The following is a 12,546-nucleotide window of genomic DNA, read 5'->3' on the forward strand; positions in this document are numbered from 1 at the left end:
AGCAATTAATATAATATGCATGATTGTGGTGAGACGTAATATGCCACTACTTCACATGCAGTATACAATACACTAGAGCATCGAGTAAAAATCACTCCTATCTATGCAGTTATGCAAATATTTATTATTTCTGTATTTCCCTTTATAGACTAGCACACTGTGCATCGTGGAACGTGTGCGATTTAGTTGTTTTAAAATAACTTTGTTAAACGATATCTTATATACATTTCAAGTTATTTCCCTTTTAGTGCAATGTACATTCCAAGCTGCTGCAGTTGGAAAAAAAAATAAAAAAGCACAAAGAAAAGCTCATCGGAGTTGCTTAGTGCTGCAGTAACTCGCCTGCTCCTGTGAACGTGGATGAGAAAGGTGATTATTCCGGAGACAGCTCCTACTCGTATTGGCTCTCACGCACCCCCTGACTGATTGGGTTCCATCACTCGTCAGTGCATTTCTCATTGGCCTAACTCTGGCGTCTGCATTGTAGGAGTCTATCTACTCACTGTTTACATTTTCTATTGGTCCAAAATGCCCTCTGGTTTATTCCCAGTAGAAACCAGTGATTGGGTATAAGGACCCAGACTTCAGTCTGCGATTGGCTTTGTGTGAATTAAAAATTCTAGCATCATACCCCCATCCCGTTAAGAAGAAGGCGTGAGGATATACTTGTGTGTACGCAATCTAAGGAGACAGCTGAGGAATGCTGTGCACAATTGGCCGAGGTGCCAGGTGCAGCTCATGACACCTTCACGTGTCCTCTCACTTGTAACTTCCTTACCGCATTGAACTTACAGCGGTTCTATTGCAGTACCTGCTCTCTCCTGGAACTGAACATTCCTTCCGTGGTAAGTAGGCTTGAGTAGAACATTCCCTCTAGAAATGGGTACTACGAAGAAGCAAGTTATCATACTGCAAGCGAAAGACAAGATCACTTATGTCACTTGATGTCAGACCAAAGAATAAAGGTGCAGTCATTCTTCTTTATGAGCGTTCATGAAAAAAGCTTTTCTGGAATCATGGATGATAGAGCCAACAAGTTCATTTTGGTCCCAGTCTTAGCCGTACTTTTTGTGATGATTGTCTACCAGTACATATGCCCAACCGGGACCAGCTCATGGCATTTCCGGGCAGGGGACTCTATGAGAGAGTCAGACCAGTCCTCGGTGCTTCCAGCCATTGCAGAGGCTCAGTGGCAGGTTGAGGAGGATGAGAGTGAAATTCCAGAGGACAGCATCCCTGCCAAATTCCAGCCGACCTTCAACTTCATGGCCAAAGACCTTTATAGATTCGTGGATTTTAATATCAAAGGGGATGATGTTATAGTGTTCCTCCACATACAGAAGACAGGAGGCACTACTTTTGGGAGACATTTGGTTAGGAATATCCAACTGGAGCAGCCCTGTGATTGTAAGCCAGGTCAGAAGAAGTGCACCTGTCACCGTCCTGGGAGGAAGGAGACCTGGTTATTCTCTCGTTTCTCTACGGGCTGGAGTTGCGGATTGCACGCAGACTGGACTGAACTCACCAACTGTGTACCGGCTATCATGGAGAAGAAGGACAGTCAGAAGAATCACAGGTCAGTGCACTGCCCCAAAGACTCAATTGTCCATTGTACTGTGCAAAACTTCATACACTCATCATACACTAAGGCTTAGTGTATGATAAGCGACCACTACACCATCATTCACCTACAGTTCGTGGTCACAGCTATTCACTATGATCCACAGTTATAAATCCAGACTTGTGTGGCCAGTTGCACATGTCTATATGTTCATGTGTCTCTGTAGATATATATCAGTTTGGATAACATACTAATGTTTAACTACCATTCGTGCTAATATGCATAACACTGGTTCTCCAAGAAAATAATTTCCGTAATGTTATGTAAGATTTCTCGTGCTGTGAGTATACGTCTGCAGACTTCAGCACCATGGAAAGCAGCGCTGTTTTTTTTCTTTTCCTGTGCGTGTATTGTATGTACTGCATTCTTAGGAGCAGTCAGGGGAAGAAATGAATGTAGAGTACATTAGTGCTTGAACGCAACATTCTTTATTTTGTCATTTGGCTTAACATTTATTATTGTCCAGATCGTTAATTGCTCAAAGCCGTGTGTGGCTAGGTGTACGAAACTTAACTCTGCGCGCTGCAGTACACCCTGTAAGCCGTTTGCATTCTGTACATCACATTCTACAGACAGCACAACTATTAAGACATAAATAGCTTTTGGGCATACATATATATATATATATATATATATATATATATATATATATATATATATATATATATACATATATATATATATATATATATATATATATATATATATATATATATATATATATTCTATCAACGTTTCCTGAGTTTCGCATTGGCACTGTAAATAGCTGGGCACTGGAATACGTTAACAAACATATTACATTTTTATAAGAAACCTGTATGCGTGTGTTATATGCAAATCTCACTTATTGAACAGTGTGAAAACACAAGGAAGTGATAGGGGCAGTGTAACTGAACGAGGCACCTTGCCAGAAGTTTTAGTCTGTATAAACTACATGCAGCAACAAGCCTCACTAATGGTTGGAAAGTGTGTTCGGGATTTTTTGTTTTGTAGTTTGATTCTACCTCTTAGAACTGTATCTTGGCACATTTATGTCAGAATGTCAAGTTTTACAGTAAACAAATTTTGTCTACATATATGTCATTAGAAGCCATGGATGAAATGTTTGCTAACTTTTTTCTGATGCATTGGCTATAAATATTCTAATACCTATCAGATTGCATAATAACATTGCCAGAATGTTTCCTTCTTCTTAATAACATAACAGGTTTATCTTGTGGTAACTATGCCTACATGTTGTGTTATTTTTTTCTTTAACATTACATTAATACCATTAGCATCATCAGCATAGATGGCTATAGTGACAAAAGCTCACCAAGAATTCTTGTAGGTTGATGCTTATTGCTCTCATATTTGCTTTCTTTGTTGTTCAGTCCTTTAGGGAAAAAGAAGTACACACTGTATGATATGCATTTTCTTAAATACTATACATAGTTAATTGAAAAATGATAGCAAGGGACAAATACAATCTATACTAATTATTTTTTATTTATATTTTTTATAATAAATTATATTTAAATAGTACAGTTAGTGTTCATTTTTATGGTAAACAAAATGCTGTTCTAACTATATTACACAGCAGGTAATACCAACAATAATGAGCACACATTATTACATTATAGCTGTTAAATTGAATGATATGATTTGAATGCTTTGTTTAATTAATGTCAATGTGTAAGATTATAAGACTAATACATTTCTAATTTAGCTTTTTACCCATTAAACAAGCAATGTATGCACAGATCATCTTACGTAATATAAGTAGCAGACACCATTTAAACTCACTCTGTATAAAATTATATAATATATATAAGTTTTTAAAGGTTCAATGAAAGTGCTACTCTCCATGTTTCCTTATGGCAAGCATACTAGTATAGCTACTTCTCATTGAGTCCACCAGTGTATGTCTTCAGAAATGGAATAGAGATTGTGAACATAAACAACATTAGAAACCAAGATAACATGTCTGAAACTTGTGCCTAGGTATGTGAGTAGATATTAGTAAAATCTGCAATTTGTAATGTTGATTTGTATATTGGGAATAGTCATTTAATTATTTACATCAGCAAAGACCAAGATTACTGTTATGTCTGTTCTGTTATTTCTGGAGTATGCAGTTTTACAAGAAAACAAAGTTCTCCAAAAAATCAAATTGAAGATTGTATGATGGAGATTACTTAGAGAAGTTGAAAGTTTCCTGTGTTATATAGAAACTATGGCATGTATTGGGCTGCCAGTGTCTATACCAGGCCCATTATTTTCCATGTCACTATTTGTGAATATTCGTATTTTTACTTGGGTTACAATATGCATGAATAGTCAATTTATTTTAGTACAGGAATAATGTATTAACCATTTCCAGTTGCAATAGTACCTGAAAATTATATATTTGCATCTCACCGATTAACATCCATATCTGTATTTGCATTGTAATGTTTTGCTTTTAATTTAATTTGCTATCATTGTGTGCACTCTCCTACTTATGGATGGGTAGCTTAATCTTTGCAAAAGTTTTCAATATGCACAATTGTTTTTATTTCCTGTTGTCATCTACATCTGAGTACACACTGCCTGTACCATATCCATCTACTATAGTTTAACATTAACTTATAAACATTATTTCAAGGGAGTGGAACCCCTTCAGAACAAAGTCGCTGCATGATTTTTTTTGACCCTTAAAGTAAACTTTCATACATAATCCATGTCTTGAAATATTACTCCAAAAACAACCAAAATAGCTATGTATTTTATAACATTTAATATCTGTGCCTATTTCCTACCATGGCTTAGCCCACAAGTCACATTAGATTCTTTGTAGCATAAAAAAGCATTGTTATCACATACAGATGTGCGTGTAGTCAGCATCGGCAGAAAAGTGCTTCAGTTAGCTGATTAACCTACTAGCGATGGTTTTTGTGCCAATTCTTGCTCACAAAGATTGATACATAAAATGTAATAAGTGACAATATTTCCTCTAAGTATATAATCATACAGTTATCATAGGAAAGTGTATCTTAAATGTATTGCTGTTTTTATTTACACAAAGTAATTTTTTATCTGTTAATAAAAAAACAAGCATACTAAAATTCAGATATTGTTTTGAATCTAAGGGGTATATTTACTAAACCGTGGGTTTGAAAAAGTGGAGATGTTATAGCAACCAGATTCTAGTTCTCATTTATTTAGTACATTCTACAAAATGACAGCTAGAATCTGATTGGTTGCTATACGCAACATCTGCACTGTTCAAACCCGCAGTTAAGTAAATGTGCCCCTAATTGTTGTTAAAAGTACAATTTTTTCTGGTCTGCAATATAATATATGTATGAGTATGTATTCCAAAGAGTCACAGTGATAGGTAAAGTGACAGTCACAGATACAGCAACTAGCACAAGTGCATCCACTCACATGTGCCAAAGGAACTAAGTTCAGTAAATGGTAGCCCACTATTTTTTATTTTTATGAACCGGGTCAATACATTAATATTGACAGTCATCAGTCTTTAAAAAGGGAAGAAAAGCAGAACCAAGAAAAAATAAGAAAAATAAGGACCCATAGCATAGAAAAGGGTTCTTTACTGTAAAGGTGTTTAAGCTATGACATTCCTTACCACATGAGATGGCGATGGCACATTCAGCAACATAATCTGAAAATTGAATGTACGCCTTTCTCACAAGGAATGGTATCTGCACCATAATCATTAGAGGACATAATGCCAATGGATGATACAGGGAACTTAGTCAATTGCCATTTTTGGGGTCAAGAAGAATCCCCCACCCCATCTGTTTAGGAGTGTATCTAACATCCATTTGAGTCACCCTGTAAGCAATCTATGTGAATTAACAGCAAAATAACGTTTGTTTTGTTACATACATCTGAGTGGCCTTGAGCGCATCTTTTCATCTGGAAAATCTTTTACTGTCTTTGCACACAATAGAATAGAAGAGGATGTTTTATCTTTGCATCATAGCTATATAAATGCTTTTATGTCACATTCAGTAGCAATGAAACCAGAAAGCCAAGATAAGTTGGCCCAATATCATGGTGACTTTATTTACAGCAGTGATTTCTATTTATCATTATCTGCACCAAAACTAGTATTATTACTTAATATACTGGATCAATAGTAAGAGATAGTTTTTATGACCAGTTGATATAAGTGCAATAGAATTCAATTGCTGCTTAATATAATATCATCTAGAACACATGCTGACATGAATATGAAGATATATTATGAAATAATACTATTAATCGCTACTTTTTAAAATCACATTAATTATGGGACAAATTCTATTCTGTGCAAGGTGACGCGATGTGTCCATAGAGACACATCGCATCTGAGTTTTTACAGAAATCTCCGCTTATTTTCCCTCATGTCCCATAGAAGTGAGCAGAAAAATGAGAGTAGATTTCTTAACATAATAGTTCAATAGGCAATATGCACATCTGGACATTGAGGCGTTGTTCAGCGGGAACTGCCGCTGAGTTGAATGTGCCTCTATGTTGTGTTATATATGAGTTGTGTGCATTACATTCCTATTTAGTAATGGAATATGAAATTAAGCCACATATTTTGAACTACCTATTACAGTTTTTTCATTTACTGCTTGGACTATAGAAATGTAACTTAATGGAACATTTGAACAATAGCAAAAAATTTCACTGTTAATATAAGTTGCTTTTTGTGCATTAAACACAATGTTTTAACAGCATAATAGCCAGACAGTAATATTTTTAGATAAAAGTCTGAGTGCCAGAGACCTATTTCCTCTCAACTCCTCCATTGCCTTTCCCCCAACACTTGTTGTCATTTAGCTTACCTCTTCAGCCTGTCCCTCTCCACTGGCATCTTCCCCTCCTTCAAAAATGCTCTCATCTTTCCTTTTTTCAGAAACCATGCCTTAACCCTACCACTCTCTCAGACTACTCCCACATTTACATGCTCTCCTAGGCTTCCAAACTTCTTGAACTTCTTGGACCTGATTCAAGTCCGATCTCAACTTTCACACAATTTGTGTTTTAAAAATTAGTATGGAACTTGAGTATGGTTGTGACCATATATAAATGCAAGTGAATCTCAAGATGCATTTTGATTTGAATCTGGATGTAAGTACGCTCTTCCCAAATGTTACTTGCAGCATGTAGAAGGAGAACAAACTGCAGTATACTCTGCCCTCTGCCCTCTGTCTCCTCTCGCTTATCTCCGCTCCCTTCAGTGACTCTCAACCTGTCATCCGTGCCCACCCTCTTGGGCCATAGTTACCTGCCTATACTCACTTTTCCCCTCCCTCTCTTTCATGCTGTGCCTGAGCCCCCAGAGTTATAGTGCTTACTGTTACTTGTACTGTGCTGTTTCACCTTGTACTGTGCCATTGTTTGTCCTTGTACGGCGCTATGGATACTTTGTGGCGCCCTATAAATAAAAATTAATAATAATAATAATAATAATAATAATAATATACTCACAAGTGGATGTGCAATATAAGGTCATATCAGAATGCATTAAAAAAAATGTTCTATTATAAAATAAACAACTCTTAATATAATTGTTAATAACATTATGGAATGTTAAAAAAATATATTTTTTTATCATTAAGCATATAAATCAAGATGCTTTTAATTTTACTGTACATACAATGCATTTTTATGGTCTATCTTATTTGCATACACATGTTATGTGCTAGCTAGTGGCACACATATGTGTAGCTTTTAAAATAAAGACTATACCATGACGGTCATTGCTACATCTGGCTTCTCCCCTCTACACTCCACCAAAACTGCACTCACTAAAGTGACCAATGATCTACTCATAGCTAAGTCAAAGGGTCCCTACTCCCTGGTCATACACCTCGACCTCACTTTTGCTTTCTATACTGACAACCACCCTGTTCGCCTCTATACCATTCATTCACTTGGCCTTTGCAGAACTGTCCTCTCCTGATTCGTCTTCTACCTCAGGTCGATCTTTCAGTGTTCCTGCTTTTACTGTATGCTCCCCTCCTCCTCTTCTGTCTGTCAGGGTTCCTCAAGGCTCTGTTTTTGACCCTCTGCTCTTTTCATTTCTCTACACCTCTTCTCACAGTGAACTGTTACTTTCATTTGGCATTCACTACCACTTTTATGCTAATGACACATCTACATATTCTTCCCTGACTTCTCTCTCTCTCTTATCCCACATATCCAACTGCATCTCTGCCTTCTTCAAATGTCCCAATGCTCCATGAAACTTAATATGTCCAACATGGAGCTCATCATCTTTCTCCCTACTAATGTCACTACCCCTCCCATGTTTCCCTCACAGTTAACAATATACTACTCTCTCCTGTTCTCCATGCCTGCTGCCTTGCTGTTATCTACCGCCAACTTCACTCAACACATCCAGTCCCTCTTGCAGCCCTGTAGCTGATGCCTTCATAACACTGCCTCTTTCTCACTCAGGACATAATCACAACCCTGGTTCACTGTCTCATGATCTCCCGCAATGACTATTACAACTTAATCTTAGCTGGCCTTCTAGTCACCTGCCTTATCTCCCTGCAATCCATCCTGAATGCAGCAGCAGGCTAATCTTCCTCTCCTGCCACTCATCAGCTGCCCCACTCTGAAATTCAATTCACTCCCTATTCCCTCCAGAATTCAATTCAGCTGTTCACCTTCTTCTACAAAGCTCTCACCAATGCTTCCCATTCATACATTTCTGAACTCATCACAAGGTATACCCCTGCTTGCCCTCTCTGTTCTGCTTCTGACCTATGCCTATTGTCCCAACAACCACCTCTCACTCCCACCTCCAAGACTTCTCTCGCAATGCTCTTCACCTGTGGAATTCCCTGTCTCACTTAACCAGACTCTCCCCAACCTCCTATTTTTCAAGCACTTTACTCAAATCACCTCTTCGCTACTACCTACCCAATTCCCTCTTAGACCACTCTCTACTTGCTCCACCTGCCATTGCCATTCATGTCCCATTTGCTTCTACTGTCTCTGCTTTCCCTTCCTTCTAGACTATAAGCTTTCATGAGCACCTTCTTTGTCTACCTTGAGAGGTCATGTTATGCTTTTATGTTTACTTTTAATTGTGTGACTGTTAATGTTTTACATTTAACCTGCTTAACCAATAACATCATAAATTACATTTAAGGCAGGTAAGTAGATGCCAATAAATTATATGTAGATTTTAGAGGCAGAATGGACAAAACAACTGCTTTAAATGGCTTTGAGATGGCATTGTAGTGGACACCATGAATGTAATAGAAACAGCAACACCCATGTTTTTTTTTGCAGTTTTGATTTGAGAATGGACAATCATCCAGTGTATATCCTGTAGTAAAAAACATAATTGATGATAGGGGATTTTAGAGGAATCTGTGGGATAAGAGAATGGGATAATTGGCATAGAGACTCACCATCAGATAACTTGGAAGTATATGCCATAATGAATTTAGACTATTATTAGGATATATGGGGGAGTAACTTGCTTGAGCAGATACACCTAAAAATGTAAATCTTTAGGTCCTGATTTAGAGTTAAATGTAAAAATGTGAATTTTGCGCACACACAAATATCAATACACTTGTGTTTCTATGGCTGTATTTGGAGTTCCACATACCTTAAGAAATGTTCAACATTAAAGCTAGATGTCTCATGCAAAGATGTGGCTATTAGCATAATCAACTTTGAAATTTGCACCAGACCTATGGGACACGCAAAGATAAGCCTTCAGTAAGGTCAACATCACACGCATCTCTGAGGGGCATGTTTGACCCTAGTGTACTGAATATTCATGTGAAAGCACCTGACCTGTCTCTCCAAGCACAAGAGAGCGTGAATATAAGATATTCTCAAATCAAATATAGCTAGAAGTTATATGCATGCACATTGGGACAAATTTTACATAAGTCACAATTTTAGGTAGCGCAAATAGACTTACGTTGCACTGTAAATCAGGCCCTTACAGGGAAGCTGTTACAAATTGCAACATTTAAATAGATGGCATTCATAACCCTTGCACAATTTATGCTAGATTAATTCTTACTAATACAGAAAAGAAAGTATGCAATTGTTGACTATCCTATCGGTTATGATTCTTCAGCACTAAAGCAGCCAAAGAAGTGCATAATGAGCGTAAAGAACTTTTAATACACTTTGTTTCCAAAAGAAGAAAACTCCATAAAAATCAGCAACATAATCTTCTCTATAGACAAGAAATGCTTAGTCCTAAAACAACAAAAGTTATATGTTTTGGGGACAACCATGTACCATTTCAATAATTTTAATAGTTTTTTTTGGGACAATCACAGACCTTTGGAATAATTTTAATAGGAATTTTTTTGGGTGCTGGGGCATGCTGGCACTTGTGATTCCCCAAGTGCCAGCATGCCCTGCAGGCATGGAAATCTGCTGCTTATGGTACTACAAGCACCGGCATGCTCAAACTGTTAATGGCAGCCTGGGGTTGCTGGGACCAGAACGGGGCTGGGTATTCCTAGGTTGGGCGGTCCACTTCTTGTTCCGCAGACCAGATTTTACTAGTTAATCCAGATAAGCCTGAGGCTCATCAGCATGGGGACCCCACGCTTCGGGTTCCCCTGCTATAGTGCTACCAGTCTTGGTTGGTGGCCACCTAGGTGTCAGCACTAGGGTTAATGTTTTTGGAGGGGGAGGTACGCTTTTTTAAAATTTATTTATTTACTGTATATTGTGGTGGCTGTATTTCCAATGGGTTAGCCAGTGAATCCATTGGCATTGGCCATTGAATGTCGACATTGTGACTGTTGACATTACTAATGTCAACAGTCACAATTTCAACATTTTAAACATTTAAACATTTTAAACTTGTCTTACTGTTGACATGTTGTGTTGACAGTCCTTATTCACATTACTACATCCCTTGTCCACGTGTGGTGTATACCTGTTTCACTCAAACCTGGTTGTCAGGGACCACTAACAGTGTATGTTTTCAGAAGAACAATTATATTAAGTAGTTATTGGTACTAAATATTTAATCTGAGGATCTATGAGGAGTCCAGTAACACTTACACCATAATTGAGCCCTGAGGACCAATGTTGACAAACAATGGTCTACACCACAAGTATAGTAAAAATTCCAATTAATCTCCTATTCTTGGAACCCTTTTTCTCCTTTGTCTATAAAAATAGATGTGCTTTGAAAAGTAATGAAGAAACCTATTCTATACTATAATTGCTGTGAAGCACATGATTTGAAGCTCCATTAGCTGTCTTTACTTATATCAAGGTTCAGTGGTATACTTTATTTATACTGCTAATGATACAATCTGTTTTAATATTTTTGAGCAATAAATGCAACGTCTAAAAAAATTGAAGAGTAAATTTGCATTCCACAATAAACTTTTGGAAATAGTAGAATACAGTGTTTATTTTATTAATACCAATTTATAAATGCCGTTTTATAATCATGATTTTATCATCAATTATTTTCTTCTGTCAGTGCACTCATTAGTACACTAGTAATGTACCTTCATCTGTGCCTGTCTGTGTCCATGGTGTCGTTATGAGAATCATAGTGAAAATAGTCAGACCCTCAACTTATCTTTCCTGTTGTATCTACACTAAGTTTAGAGAATCAATAATAATGTACTTAGGAGAACCTACACCAAATGTTGGGGTTTCCTCAGCATAACTATATATAGTGTAACATCCACTAACACTGGTTCCTTACGAGGTGTTGATCAATAGTAACTTCATTCTCTGTGGGAGAGGTTAGTGAGCAATCCGCGGGAGCTGTATATACTTTTTAATGCTATAGACAAAAGGGGGGCTGTGCTGCCTATTGCTGCAATGCACGGCCCCTACCTTGTCTCTGGTGGCCCTCCTCACACATTGTGGCGGTACCCCTTCCTCAGCACTACCACCCCGTTGTGTGTCAGCAAGCAACAAGGAGAAGATTAATTAGATCAGCAACAGGTGTCAGGGGAGTGGAGGAGGAGTTATAAGTATAATTAAGAATGGTAATTAGTATGCATTCTGTATTGTATGGCACTCACTTGCATGCTCTCTTTATTGTAGGGTACTCATTAGCATGCTCTCTGTATTGTATGGCACTCACTAGCATGCTCTCTTTATTGTATGGTACTCATTAGCATGCTCTCTGTATTGTATGGCACTCACTTGCATGCTCTCTTTATTGTAGGGTACTCATTAGCATGCTCTCTGTATTGTATGGCACTCACTTGCATGCTCTCTTTATTGTAGGGTACTCATTAGCATGCTCTCTGTATTGTATGGCACTCACTAGCATGCTCTCTGTTTTGTATGGTGCTCACTAGCATGCTGTTTGTTTTGTAGGGTACTGTAATGTTCATTTTTTAGCTACCAATAAACATTATCCAATGCGATTATTGTGGTTCCAATGCAAAAAGAGAGTTAATAGCAAAATATAGCAGGATTTACAGCAAGCCATGATGATGCATAAAGGTATAGCAATAAATAGGAAAGTATAACAATAAACAGGAAAGTATAAAACTGAATACATTACAAGTTTGCAAGCATGTCCTAGGCACAGGTCCATGTAGTCTGCAGTCAGGAAGAGAGCCAACACTGGTCCAGGGCTTGCTTATATGCAGTTTGAATTAACAAACAGTGATGATGTCACGAATATACACAGATAACACTAAAAGAGGTTTTCATTGGTCCAGGGTTAACAATGTCTCAATAGACTGCTGGTCATAGGTCAGTTCATTTGATCGCTTCTCCAAGGGTGGGGGCAGCTAACGCCAACTGTTGCCTACTTGTCTTACCACCAAATAACTAGTTTAAACTGACCCACAAAGTACATTTGAGTATTATTCTCATATTGTTCATCATTTGCTACACCCTTAGATGCAAACGCTACTTTGTCGAAACCTGGTTCATTAAGCTTTAATATGAGACCAAACTCTACCTTT

At 37.6% G+C, this 12,546-nt stretch overlaps 1 protein-coding gene across 1 annotated transcript in view; it reads left to right on the top strand.

Moving 5' to 3' along the window:
* Window positions 1-653: 653 nt before the first annotated feature.
* The window catches only part of HS6ST3 (heparan sulfate 6-O-sulfotransferase 3), a 529,629-nt gene continuing 517,736 nt past the window's right edge, over window positions 654-12,546 (top strand). Inside the window, exon 1 of the mRNA XM_075199910.1 lies at window positions 654-1,576. Within this exon, the coding sequence (XP_075056011.1) occupies window positions 945-1,576 (632 nt within the window). The 5' untranslated portion in view covers window positions 654-944. The remainder of the gene's footprint in view (window positions 1,577-12,546) is intronic.

The sequence above is a fragment of the Mixophyes fleayi genome, chromosome 2 (genome assembly GCF_038048845.1).
Source record: "Mixophyes fleayi isolate aMixFle1 chromosome 2, aMixFle1.hap1, whole genome shotgun sequence".
In the NCBI taxonomy this organism is placed as follows: domain Eukaryota; kingdom Metazoa; phylum Chordata; class Amphibia; order Anura; family Limnodynastidae; genus Mixophyes; species Mixophyes fleayi.